This window comes from Drosophila serrata, unplaced genomic scaffold (assembly GCF_035046125.1).
Source record: "Drosophila serrata isolate PLE 108 unplaced genomic scaffold, ASM3504612v1 contig_36, whole genome shotgun sequence".
Lineage (NCBI taxonomy): Eukaryota > Metazoa > Arthropoda > Insecta > Diptera > Drosophilidae > Drosophila > Drosophila serrata.
The window spans coordinates 471,129-485,386 of NW_028256934.1; the positions used below are offsets into that span (position 1 = coordinate 471,129).

The 14,258-nt window shown below is 36.1% G+C and overlaps 2 protein-coding genes across 6 annotated transcripts in view; one reads left to right on the forward strand and one right to left on the reverse strand.

Annotated features, from left to right (window-relative positions):
- Positions 1-12,415, reverse strand: part of LOC110187145 (uncharacterized) — a 23,257-nt gene extending 10,842 nt beyond the window's left edge. Inside the window, exons 1-2 of one of the 3 annotated variants that reach the window (XR_015272192.1) lie at positions 12,151-12,415; positions 3,683-3,855 (exon numbers count right to left, since the gene is read on the reverse strand). The gene's annotated coding sequence lies outside the window, so the exon portion shown is untranslated. Of the gene's footprint in view, positions 1-3,682; positions 3,856-11,136; positions 11,372-12,150 lie in introns of those variants that run through there. The other 2 variants (XR_015272191.1, XM_086835098.1) reach the window with 2 other exon arrangements.
- On the forward strand, positions 1,287-2,552 carry LOC110187146 (uncharacterized). Of its 3 annotated transcripts, none has more exons than XM_086835113.1 (2): positions 1,299-1,799; positions 1,842-2,552. In XM_086835113.1, the coding sequence occupies exons 1-2, from the start codon at positions 1,299-1,301 to the stop codon at positions 2,550-2,552; spliced, it is 1,212 nt and encodes a 403-aa protein (XP_086691239.1). The 3 variants fall into 3 exon arrangements, with proteins under 3 accessions (XP_020812219.2, XP_086691239.1, XP_086691234.1); XM_086835108.1 differs by having other exon boundaries at positions 1,299-1,378; positions 1,418-2,552; XM_020956560.2 differs by having other exon boundaries at positions 1,287-2,552.
- Positions 12,416-14,258: the final 1,843 nt, after the last annotated feature.

Genomic DNA, 14,258 nt, shown 5'->3' on the forward strand with positions numbered 1-14,258 from the left:
CAAGTGCTCGAGTGCTCTTCAGACCAAAACGAGAGCGCGGCGGCTGCAAAATGCGCAAAATTGCTAGCACGCATCCCAAGAGCTTGCCCTCCACTAGGAGTCCTCCTTCTGCTCCTCTTCCCTTCTTTTGCCCACGACCAAGTCCAAGTCCAACTCCTCCTCCACTCAAGTGGCCGGAGATCGACACCGGAGGAGTATGAGGATGCGGATGCGGAAGCGGAGGAAGCAGAAGGAGAGTGTGCCATCAGCACCGCCACCACCACCATTTTTATAGAAATTCACTTAGAGAAAAGGCCTTTAGTTACACAAAGTAAAAGAGAGTAAAAAAGCTTATTAAATTAAAAAGAAAATTAAGGCTTAAATCATTGATTTTGGTTAGAATTTTTATATAAATATAACAATATATTTGTGAATTTTAAAGAATATAGATTTTTTGAAAATAAGTACCTTAACCTTAAATTATTGATTTCAGTTATGGGTTTTAATAAATATAATTTGATATTAGTGAAGTTTTAAACTTAAAGTATGTTTATTATCCATAGATAACTTAAATTCTACTTTGCTATAAAGTTTGTTTACGAAAATGTGCAGTTTAATAAACAATTAAATAACCAACAAACTTTTCTACATTTTTAAATTTAACATTTTCTTTAAAACCTATAAAGTTTTCTTTTCAAAATTAAAAATATTAACCATATAATCATGGGAATAATTTATAAAATCAATAGATTTATGATATATACCTTTTTTACATCTTCTTTTTTTCATTTAAAAGTAAAGCTTTTTTGTGGCCCAACTTTCCCTTTGTAAATATTAAAATTTCAAGTTAAATTAACTAGTATTTTGGCACAGTGCACTCAGAAAAAGCTGAGAAGCCGCGAGGCAAATTTTGCGAAGCCTTCGATAGAGAGAGAGAAAAGGAGTTGAGTCGCAGCTGGAGGGCAGGCGGAGATCCAGAAAACTGGCCGAGCTTTAGCGCGCTTTTCCTTTGTTCGCTGCTCCTTTGTGCCTGCTCAATTGTTTGCAAGGACGAAGCCAGGAGCCTTAAACCAGAACCAGAACCAGAAGCTGCTTGCGAAAATCCTTGCCAAAATCCCTGCCAAAATCCCTGCGAAACTCGTTTCCTTTGCCCCTACAAGTTAATCGAGTTTTGCGCCTCGCCTTATTATTTTTTGTGGGGTTCCTTCGAGATTCCCTCCAGGAGACAACAATTGCTAACTGGCCCTATCCAATTTTGCTACTTTTTAGGATCACAATCACTGCTTAAAGAAAGAGGATAACAGACAGCAGCTGGCAAGATGCTCAAGTGGGCTGTCAACCAGCCGCGAAACTCGTATTTGTCCCTGGGCATGGGAACGGACATGGAAACAGGCTCCTCGCTGGAGTCCAAGGCTGTGACCACCACTTCCACAACCAGCTACAGCGAGTTCCATGCTCTGCGGGGCAAGCTCAAGCGGAAGTCGCTCTGTGTGGGTCAGGGAAAGGAGAACCAGCTGACCTCCACACCGTTGCCGGCCAGCTCTCTGGCACCCCGAACGCCACTCCTCAAGGATCTAAGCAACATCCTGGCCACACCACCCTCAGGAAAAGGAATGGGAGCGGGAGTAGCAACGGGATTACAAGGAGGAGCAGTTGCTCCTCCCAAATACGCCTGCACTTTGCCCACCTTTGAGGCGGAGTACTCCCCCACGGCAGCTGTAATCCCTGGTCCCCTGATCGCCCTACGGGGAATGGGTGTTCCGGATAGTTATTTTGAGAAGCCACGCTATCTGGAGCAAAAGCCACTACCACATCCTGCTGCTCCACATCCCACTTTCCAGCAGGAGCAGCATCAGCAGCAGCAGAAGGAAGGGAGCACCACACTCAGTTCCAGCCAGATGGGCGATGTGACCCTGGAGCGGATGATCGATGCCATTCTGGAGAGCAATCGCAAGGCACCTTCGTCCAAGGCAAGGCCACTGCGACAGCGCCAGTCGAGGCAGCATCTCCGCCAGCAGCAGATGCGGCACAGGCAGCAGCTCCTGAGAGTCACCTCGAGCTCTGGACTCCCCTCTGGAACCCACTCGCCCACCTATCGTCCTGCCTTTGATCCGGCCAGCGATCTGTGCGAGTACTGGAAGTCGCCCTCGCGAAGGGATTCCCTGCCCGCCGATGGCTTCGAGGAGCGGGAGGTGCGTTCGCCCCAGGTCACCAGTACCTCCGTTGCCTCCCAGACCAAGTCCAAGTCCAAGTCGCTTCAGTTGCAGCTGCGAAGGCAGCGAGTGGTGCGCCGGAAGCGAAAGATTGCCACCAAAATCTCGTCCAGCGTGAGGCAATCGGCGCAGAAGCTACTGGCTGCGGCCAGGGCTGGTACCGGAACTGGGACAGGTGTGCCCAGTCACCGGAGTGCGCAGAAGAGGCGCCACATTAGTCCGGACAGTGGACATAACTCCACCAGTGACTATGAGGAGGAGCTGACCGCCCTTGGAAGCTGTGCTCCTGGTTTGGTCGAAGCGGGCACCAAGCGGCGGTTGAGCTTCTCCTTTCCAGAGGATTTGTTTGTGGAGAAGTAGGGGTTTCTTTTTTTATATATATATTTTTTTTACACTATAAACTATGTGTATTTTTTTCCGAATGGCTAAAAGCGCAGACTTGCCTTGGCATCCAAATGTTGAAACAGATCCTATAAACTAAGAGTATTTCTTTTCTTTTTTTTTTTTTGAGCGACAAATAAAATATTGATTTGAAAATGAAAATTGTGTTGATTTATTAAAATAAAAATAAGTTAAAATGTATATTTTTAAGGTCTAAAATATACAAACTCACTTTTTATATTGATTAATTATTTTTTCCTTAACTAAACCAACTGAAAATATATATTTTCAGTTTAAATTTCCAGTTCCTTTCCTTCCCATCTTGTTATCCTTGTTAGAAAACAACTATTAATTAAGGATAAACGTCATTTTTGGGATCATACTTGCCCATTTCTTGAGGATTACTCAGCATTATATTTATTAAATGAGTGAAAAATGCAATTCTCACGGATCCTGGACGTGTTCCGCCCTCCTGAATTCATCATCAGGATATATGTACGGGTGCACAGGATACTTGTTTGCCTTGGCGGGGGTGTTACCCTAGTAAAAATGTTTTGCGGCATATCCTGCTAGTCCTTGACACGGCACTTATCACGCACCTGTGCACCGCCAAATGGCCACGGACAGGCGGACAAAACGTTGGGCATTTGCATAAATTTGCATAGAATCGAACAGAAATTCAAGTTGTTTTTTATTTTATTTTGTATATGGCCAGGATTCGACGAGGTCCTTGGTACACTGTACTTGCAGATCTGTGACTGCAAGGCAACCAACCGGAAACGGGGCACTGACAGAAATTAGGGGAAACAAATTGTTAAAGCTGTATATAGAAAGTGTTTATATAATGAATATTTTTAATATATTATAAACATATAAAATATCTAAATATATATTATGTAATCAAAGGAATTTTAGGAATTTTCCTGCATTCTTTTGCTAAAAGAGTGGCGTTTTAGCTTAATATAAATTCTTTCTTGTTTTTAAAGTGCCAAAAAATATGTCTATTATTAGAAATATTTATAAAATATATTTTAAATACAAAAAACAATATTTCACAATATTTTCAGTCTTAACAAGGTTTAACTTCACCAGTTTTCTTTCCCCTTTTCTGTCAGTGCACTCGAAGACTGTGACTGTGCTAGCCAGCGATCCATAACTAAGTTATGCTAGTTATATACGTGTATAAAAAAATATATATATAGGAACAAGATCCTGAGAGGGCGGCGGAAAATGGAAAATTGTACGGTTTGATACGGCTGCCAGCTGGCCAGGTTTTAAGGAGCTGAAAAACGAAAGTAGCCAGGTTTAAGGGGAAATAATCATAATTTAAGGCAGATTTAAGGAGTTGACAATATACAAAAAGAGATCCAAAGAAAATATTTAAAACGTTGAAAAGAAAATAATAATAATATCAGGTTCATAATAGTTTAAAGTATAAACAAAAATATCTTAGACAAGAAATTAAGCTAACTTCGGCACGCCAAAGTTTGTACGTATACCCTTGCAGATTGAAATTCGATCACTAAGAATTAATACAATATAAATTATATATATTTATGTTATTTTTAACGATCGTTTGTTTGGCAGCTATATAATATAGTAGTCCGTTTTTTATACAATTTTAGGCAAAATTCTGGATTAATATTTAATGACTATATATCAAATTTGATGAAAATCTGTTGAAAACTGGAAAAGTTATAATATTTTTTTCTTACAATTTTCCTATCGTTCCTATGGCAGATATATATATGTATATATATATAGTCCACCGATTTCCCATGATCCGATTTATATAGTATTAAAATTATATAGAAGAATAACTCCATAGTTTCATTGAAATAGCTCCAAAACAAAACTCGCACATCTGTGCATATGATTCCCAACTGGTTCTCACCTCCCCGGAACGAAGTGACTGCTGCCGGCCTCGTCTCAGATATGTGTTGTGTTACAAAAGTTGCAAGTCATTGTTTACTAGTGTTCAAAGTTAGTCACTGATCATACATACTTACTGGTCATAGATAATTACTGCTCATAGTTACTTAATGTTCATAGTTAATCAATGATCATAGTTAGTTACTGATCATAGATGCTTACTTGTTCTAGATACTTATTGATCATAGTTACTTACTGGTCATAGATACTTACTGATCATACTTACTTACTGGTCATAGATAATTACTGTCCAGAGTTACGTACTGCTCATAGTTAATTGCTGATCATACTTATTTATTTTCTTAAAAACTTCCGATCGTTCCTATGGCAACTATATATATGTATATATATAGTCCACCGATCCTCCATGCTCCGACTTATATACTAGTAAAATTATATAGAAGAATAACTCCATAGTTTTATTGTAATAGCTACAAAACAAATCTCGCACATCTGTGCTTATGATTCCCAACTAGTTCTAACATCCCCGGAACGAAGTGACTGCTGCCGGCCACGTCTCAGATATGTGTTGTGTTTCAAAAGTTGCAAGTCATTGTTTACTAGTGTTCAAAGTTAGTAACTAATCAAACCTACTTACTGGTCATAGATACTTAGTGCTCATAGTTACTTAATGATTATAGTTATTTGATGTTCATAGTTAATTAATGTTCAGAGATACTTACTGCTAATAGTTAATTGCTGGTTATAGATACTTACTGATCATAGTTACTGATCATACTTACTTACTGGTTATAGATACTTACTGGTTATAGGTACTTTCTGCTTATAGTTAATTACTTCTCAGAGTTACTTACTGGTCATAGATATTACTGTTCAGACTTACTGCTCATAATTGCTTACTTTTTTGTTAAACTTTTCCGATCGTTCCTATATAATCTCGGTTTCCTCGATTAGATGTCTATTAAAGTCTCTTTGGTAATGTAGGCTCCATTGTTCCCATTTCCATGGTCCTGATTCTGGCATCTCGATTTCTTATTTGTGTCGTGGATCGGATGCTGAATGGCTTTGATCCATTGTTGCTGCCTCAGTTTCTTCACAATTTCTCTGCTCAATTGAGTCCAGGACCAGCTGCCCCGAGGAGTGGGAGTGGGAGTGGGAGCATTCAGTTGTCCGCTCTGATTTTTGTCGTTCCAGCAATAAGTGTATATATTCCTCTTGCCAAATGTCACATAATAAGGAGCCGCACGGAACACCTTTTTTCCTCTACCGAAAAGTGCGCCAAAAGGGACTCCTGGGACTCGAAACTCGGGCACACGAGGCAAGAGGCACGAGTCATTGGCAAACACAAAAGGAGACTCGTAGCACGAAAGGACCAAGAATAAGAATAAGAAGCGGATCGAGGGAAAAAAGGAAACAAAATCGCATCGTGGCATGCGTCGGCGGATAAGGTAGCAGGAGTGGGAGAATGAGCAGAAGAAAGAGAGGGATCAGGAGCAGGAGTAGAAGCAGAAGAAAGAGCAGAAGAAGGAGCAGGAGAAGGAGCAGAAGAAGGATCTGGAGAAGGAGCTGTAGAGCCCTCGGGACAGCTGTCGTCGCTCTCATTCCGCAAAAACACCAACACGCAATTCTACACTGCAATTATTTTAAGATTTATTTGAGAGCATAAAAATAATAATAAAAACTACAATTATAATTTATATATTTAATATAATAATAAATATATTAATTAATAATAAAAAGTAGTGGCGTCGAAGATAATGAAGTATATCAGTTGGTCCGATTATCCGTTAGCTTCAATATTTTGAAATAATAATATATAAAATATAAAAATAATAATAAATATAATAATAATAATATTAAATATAATAATAATAATAATAATAAATATAATTATAACCAGTACATAAACCAACAGCCAAGTCGATTTAGCCTATTCCTTTTGTCCTCTTCGTTTTTCCATCTGTCCGTCTGTCCGTCTGTTTGTCCGTCCGTTTTAAACAAAGAATCTCTGAGAGCCTATAAAATCTAGAGCTACCACATTTTAGGTTTAAAGATATTTCTACACCCACTTCTGCTCCGAAAAATCATGAAAAATCGTAATAAAACTGTAGTAGTAAATTAAGTTTTAAAAATAAGATTTCTTATAAAATAATTCGATTAATTAATTGAGTTAAATCGGTTAATAATCAGAAGAGTAATAAGAAATTGAAGTTTTTGCACATGTTAAGCGTTTGCAACATCTTTGTGTAGTTCAACATGTGCTCAATATATTCCTAGCAACATGTGCTGCGCAATTTATGTTCCTTCAATATTTTTTAACATTTTATATATTATTTTGCATTCACTTAAAAAAGAGAAATATTTCAAACTATATTAATTTTCAAAAACCTTAAAACAAATATTTTGTTATACAAACATTTGCAATACAATTTAGACAAATACAAATGTCTTATAAATTTTCTCAGTGTGTAGACATGTTTTTGCGGGGGCGAGCTGAGAATTTCTTAAGGGTCTCTTGGCAGCCAAGGATCTCAGGAGCAAAAAAAAATGTATATAAATATAAATAAGTTGAAGGAGTTGCTCAAGTGCCGCCACATGTTGCCTGTTGAAAATTGGGTAACAATTGACGGCCTAATAGGGTTAAGTGCCGGAAATTGCTGAAGACAATGTGAAAATTGTGCAAAAATTGCCACTAAAATAGTTGGGAAAATGTTGTTTATATATATACTACTTGATAAACTTTGGCTTATTTAAGTTAAATATATTTTTATTTTAATTTTTAGGAAGGAAATGGGAATCTTGGTTGATAGTGCTTATTAAATATTTAAATATACATCAATATTAATTGTTGTATATATATTTCTTTTCCCTTTAATACATAAATAAATTCTTCATGATATATAAAACTTCCCATTATTATGTATTTAAGTACATTGTCCTTATATTTCTTTAATTTAAATTAATTGAATTTAGTGAAAGAAGAAAGGTTAATACATCGCTTTGAACCCTTCTTAATTCGCACAATCTTGTGTCCTTTGTGTTTGAACTTAAATGGAGTGAAAAGCAAAAAGGATGTGCAGCAGATCCTGTGCAGATCCTTTGCCTAAAACTGATAACAATCATTAGCGACAAAGTTGAAGACGCCTCAATCAATGTCATGGGGGGGGAATGATAATGCTTTATAAGTTATATATATATTTAAGGGAGGGCGAATCGCAACTGTCAATAAATGGAGCAGAATGTCCTTGTCCAGGGACAAGGCTCTAATCCCGAATGACGTGTGCAATAAGTAATAAGTGGAAGTGGAAGTGGGCCCAAAACCAGATCAAAACCCAAGGAACTATTTGTATTTGTCAAAGGATCTCTGATTTCACGGCAACGGTAGCGGCAATGGAATGTCCTGCCTGATCCTGATCCTCGACGATTAATCAAAGTGACGCGTCGCACTCTCATTTTTCTCTTACGATTTTTCTTTTACTTCTTCTTGCTACCTTCCCCTGCTCCCTGCTTATTTTCCTGCTCCTGATTTTTCCTGCTTTTCCTAGGACATCTTGTCTGGGTTTTTTTTTCGCGCCAAACGGAAAGTCCTTGCTCTACTTTGAGTTTATTTATTATTGTATATATTGTTTATATACATGTATATTTTTTTGGGGACATCCTCCCTCTGGGTCAGAGGTCTGAAAACCGCAGGATTTCATTGATTTGCATAGCCTTCAAAGGGGTGTCCTAGATCCTTGATCCCCGATTCCGATTGCCTATGTAAATGTTGTTTGCCCGACAAACTTTAGATCGCTTTCTCAAATGCAAACTAATAGATACATTCGGGGGTAATTAAGAAAATCCTGATTGCAATCAGGTTCAGAAAGATGCTGCCCAAGGATCTCTAAGTACTTAAGCCAATTTCAAGTGAACTTTTATGTGGTTTCCTTTTTTGTTGTTTATCTTGTGGCTTAGAGTTCACATTTGGACAATGTAATGTCCTGCCAAAGGGATTTATTTTGTGAGGCTTTCACCCTCTTAAATCTAGAGATTTTTTTAATTAAACTTGAACTTTGATTTAATATCATTGTATTTGGGGTTTTAAATAAACATTTAAAATTACTTTAAACCCCTTTAATGTCTTTTAAATTGAACAAATTAATATACAATTTAATGTAATGAGTGTTATTCTGCGCCAGGACACTTACGGAACCCTCTCACTCGAGTGAAAACACGCAATGTTTTGTCCACAAAAAAGGTGTAAAAAATATATAAAAAAGAAAAGTTTCGAAATGCGATAAAAACAACATACATATGGGCCTAATGAATTGTTTTCCCAAGTCGTAAAATATACGTAATAGAATGTAATAACACGTAAAAGTGCACTAAAAACAGCAAAAAAGAAAAAGGAAGGAAACACAAAACAAATGAAATATAAATCCAACTTCATGGATTTAACTGTGTGAGGTTTTACGATCTCTCTCTCTATCGATTTATGAGATGGAAGTTTTTAACGATCGTGCAAGGACTCTATCAAATTGCCATTAGAATGGTAAAGGATCCTTTCTTCCTGCCAACCATCGGGGCGTGTGGCCATGGAATCGAAGGCAAACAATTGTGATTAACTCATGTGATCGAGGGGGGGGATACAGGGAAGAGTATTAAGGATACTATACTATATGGCAATAGTCATAAAATTGCACCTTCGGCAGATGCGGGCTTCTCTTCATATATGTATGTTTGCTATATGCATCCTTCCCTTTGTAATTTCCCATGTCATTGTCCTTGTTCACTCGCCACACTCTCACAGAATCGCAAATTGCAAAAATTAGCGTATTCGTTTGGGGAAATTAGCCGATCCTTAGCGGATTATGCTGGTCGTTAGTGTCCTGAACTAGGATTAAAAGTGCCTCAGAGGCAGGTTGCTCAGCATTCAAGTTATGACGGTACATTACCCATCAAGGACACTGTGCGAAAATTATAATTATTAAATTAATTATATTTATTTCTAAGCAAATATATTGAAAAAATTCAGTAAAAGCATAATTTCTGAACGTTTTTAAGCTAACAAAGCATAAATCTATTAATTAAAAGTCTTTAATAAAATATTTTTTACTATTTTGATTAATTTTTAAGCTATATATAAAAGTTTTCCAAGTCAAATTATATAAAAACCAAATTTCTATAACCTTGTAGAGAAACTACTTCATAACTAAGCCAAAAATGCATTAATTTTAATTCAAAAAGCTGTTTTGTGTTTGTTTTTATGGGGTTATAAAATCTGCATATTGAGTTTTTCAATTAAAAACATTTAAATTTTTGTCAATTTTTGACAATTTAAAAATATAAAATTTAGTCATAAAATTTCGAAAATAAATTAAAAAAAATGGTTTTCCCCAAAGATGGCTAAATCGATTGGAGAGATCATGCTGATTAAGAATATATATGATTTATAGGGTCGGAAATGATTCCTTCACTACGTTACATGCTTCTGACTGAAATTATAATACCCTAAAAGGATATAATAGTTTTTTTTTCAGGATTCTTATTATTAGTTCAATTATATTCATTTCCATCTGAAGACTTTGATTCAAAGTATAATTTCTAAATAAATTCTAGAGCTAAGAGCTCTTTAAAGAGCTAGAAAATAAATAAAGAAATATACAAGTTACTTTAAGGAATTCTTAAACATAAAACAAAAGGTATATTAGTTAAAAAATACTACAAAATTTGGTATTTCCTTGATTTAATTATTTATTTGTATGAAATAAATACAAATATTACATTTATCACATTTGATTCGACAAATAATTAGTAGCAATTTAAGAAAATAGCTTAGCTTAATTTAATCAGTGGCCGAATCGATCTGGTCTTGATCGTTGGTACCCTATAATTCTTAAAATACATTTAAATTTCGAGGACCTTCTTTTTAAATACTTTTTGAGCTGGCTTGTGAACCTGTCCCGATCTAAATTCATAAGGTTTTAAGACAATCTTTGACCTTTGTCTTGCTGTCCATTGTATCTCCTCTCTAAACTGAACTGTGGAGGCTGATATCAGACCGAATGTACTTCATGGATGATACCGCCGATTGAGGAGGACAGATCATATCAATGACTCACGATCCTCCATATAAAGAGTATAGTCAACTTCACAGATAATCAGATGTGTTGAAGAAAGCCCAAACCTTGGGCAGGCAATTGCTAAATTAAATTTCGATGCGCCGTCATTCTCAAGTAAATAGATATTTGGTAGCCACCACAGGAATCAGGATCATTGTCCTTGGTTGCAATTAGGGTCAAGTGCCGGTCTTCTGGCATCGTTCGTTAAACTGAAAAGTAAATTAAAAAAAGAAAATGTATATAAATGACAAGTAATATAATAAATACAATAGAATATAATTAATAAAGCTTTTTAAATTAAAATTGCAAAATATTTGTAAAGTAAATATGCTTTTTAGTGAATTTTTAATACAAATGTAATAGTGCAAATATTTTGTTCTTTTTAAAACAAATTTCTTGCTTTCTGCTATTTAATTAATTTTTAAAAATTTAATTCTTCATTTGGTAGCCGAATTTCCTTACAGTGCAAAACCAAATTAGTGCGTTTCCCTGTTTTTTGGGCATGTTATCCTGTAGCTCTCTTGGCCCGTGGCACCTGTCTTCATTAGTTGGCTTTGGGATCTTTTCGAGTCCTCTCGATAAGCAATCAATGGGAAAAGGAAGCAGACAGAGACAGAGACAGGGACAAGGAAAGAGATAGAGATAGAGAAAAAGGCTACCCATTTACAGGTGCAAATGCTGTCTGCTTGCTCCAATTTGTATCTCGATTCAAGTCGATTTCGAACTCAAATGTTTGCATATTGATGAGGTTAAGAATTTACGGCTCCTCTTAGCCAGTCAGCTCTCACCTGTCGTCCTTAAAGGCTTAAAAGGTGAGAGGAGAGGAAGTAGGATCAAATGCCAGGCAGATTAAATGGGAAAAGGTTGGGAAAACAGTAGCCGGAAAAGGGCTATATAAATGGTAGGGAAATGTCAGGGAAAGGTTAGGAAAGTGCTAGAGAAATGTTAGGAAAAGGCCAGGGAAATGCTAAGATTCTTTTACGGAAAGATACAGGTAGCCAAAGGAGCATACTTTCTATTAAACCTACATTTTTATAGTTTGTATTATTTTTAGTTAATATTTTGTAACTTTAAAGCTAACCAAATATTTTAGATTTCTGACAAGCTTTAATATTTTTGTGTAAAATACTTTGGTTTGCTGGGGAAATTTAATACTGAGTAATTTTAGGGATTTACTTAATTTAGAAGGTTAATCTTAAGGTTATTAAAAGCGGAAATAATTATTAAAAAAATATTAAAGAAACTATTCTGGAGTTGAAAATATTTAAGAAACTATTTTGAAATTGAAAATATTTAAGAAACTATTCTGGAATCAAAAATATTTAAGAAATTATTTTGAAATTGAAAATATTTACGAAACTATTCTGGAATTGAAAATATTTAAGAAACTATTCTGGAATTGAAAATATTTAAGAAACTATTTTGGAATTGAAAATATTTAAGAAACTATTCTGAATTTGAAAATATTTAAGAAACTATTCTGGAATTGAAAATATTTAAGAAACTATTCTGGAATAGAAAATATTTTAGAAACTATTCTGAAACTAGATTTCTAACAAAGTTTGATCAAAATTCTTACTCACCACCTTTTTCTCCTCTCTCTCTTGAAAGAATCTTTAGCTTCCGTTTTCTCAGTTCTCAGTTCTCCGTTCTCATTTCTCACTTCTCAATTTCGGCTTCTCCGCCTACCTGAGACTTGGACGGTTAATCCTGGCGCAGGATTCCCTTAGCTGGTCCTGTCCTGTGTCGAATGCGAACCAGTTTTCCGCTTCGCTGCAACTGACGCATAAATTGCGGCACTTTTCCTTCATTCCAAAACAGGACACGGAACAGGACTTCAGGACAGACTAGGATACACCAGGGGAAAATCTATTAGAGTTCACACAACAAATTATAAAGAAAAACGATTTATAAGATATTTTTTAGATGCAAAAAAACAAATTTTTAGGAATGAGTTTAAAAGGAATTTAGTAAAGTAAAAATTCAGCATATTTAAAAATATTTTTAAACCTTACCCTATTTAATTCAGCTTTCTGCATATGGTTTTTTCCTGTGTGTAAAACTAAAGTTTTCCTCTGTTCCAAAAAGTAGTCCTGGCAAGGATCTGCTGTCCTGTGTTCTATGCAAATTGTTTGACTTGGCAATGAAGCACGGTGATTTTTCATTTTCCCCTCTCTCTCAAGGCGCTCGCAACCCTCCAAGGAGTTGGAGAATATCCTGCTATATCCTGCTAGAATTATTGATCAGTTTTTTATGGAGTTTTATCTAAGCTATAAGCAGCACCTGTCTTACCTTCACATTTTCCTCGCGGGAGCAGCAGCAGGTGTCTCCTTGACATTTACATATTACTTGGCGGAGCAACCTGCTGTTCCAAGTAGTATCCATTGGCATCCTGGCCATGACAATGCTAAGTGGCAGAGATGGAGATGGAAATGGAGGAGCAGGAGGTTCCCCCCAAAAGAGGAACCCAAGCCACGTCATCATCTCATCGACCCTCGTCAAGGGCGTCCATCGATTTTTATTATGCTTCCCTTTAATGGCATTTTCCCCCAATTTTTCACGCTGCTGACCAACGGACAACTGTTTTTCGTTTTTTCCAAAGGCAAGGGTTGTGTGTATTTCTTCTATTCTAGTTTTTCTCAAGCCATTTTCCGGCGGCACGCGCTTTTCCTGATCGGTCAGTTGGTCAGTCGCCACCCTTTCATTTTTCTCTTCTTTGTTTTTGATTGTTTTGTGTTGTGACAGCGGCAAATGGACAATGGATAAAGGATCAGGGATGAAGGATATGGCACAATGGCAGTGGTCAGTGGAAATGTGATTCGGATTCGGATTCGGATTTCCATTTAGTTTCATAAACAATTGAAGCATCAATCAAAGGCGGGTTAACCAAGATATGACAGGCCGCGGACGGTTGGGTTTTCCCGATAGAAAGTTGACTAGGCTTTAGAAAAAATAAAGGAAATAAATAAAGTTATAATTAAATAACAAATAATTTAAAAGAAAAGGAAGCTAACTCTGGAAAATCGAAGATATAGTTGAAATTTAATTCCGAAATGTATTATTTCTTAGTCAAAAATGTATACATTTTAATTCAGAAGGCTTTGTTGTATTACTTGATGTTAATTAAGTAATTTTATAAGGTGTTTTTCTAACTTATTAATTTTAGCAAACATTAGCTTAAGGGTGTTTTAAATATCAGCAAGAAAACCTCTAATATATTAGAATTCATGTTTTTATAGGCTTTTTCTTTTGGGAATTCATAGATTTAAAATAGCATTAATTAAAGTTATCAAAACTTGGGAATTTTTGTGTTTAAAATGAATTGTATGTCAATTGTGAACATTTTGAAAAAATTCCTATCATTTTGTTCTGTCAAGAAAATTTCTCTATTTAAGTGATCAGAAAAGACTGCCTTTGCAAGTGTTATAATAAATAGCATAAATAATAATATATTTATACTATTTACCTATATCTTTAAAAAAAATTATGATTCTTTTTAAACTTACTGCGCATCTTGAACATTGTCCACCTTTTGCTAAAACGATGACCGAGGACCATTGCTTGGCCTTAAATATAACCAACGATGATCCTGAATCCTCTGCTGGTCTTTTGCCAAATATCCTTCAGTTATCTAAGAATGACGAAACTTCGAAACTGAATTTCAACAATGCCCTGTCCATGGTTTAAGTTT

Bases quoted from the DNA above. Each gene is read 5' to 3' on its own strand.
- LOC110187146 (XM_020956560.2), top strand. From the start codon at position 1,299: ATGCTCAAGTGGGCTGTCAACCAGCCGCGAAACTCGTATTTGTCCCTG.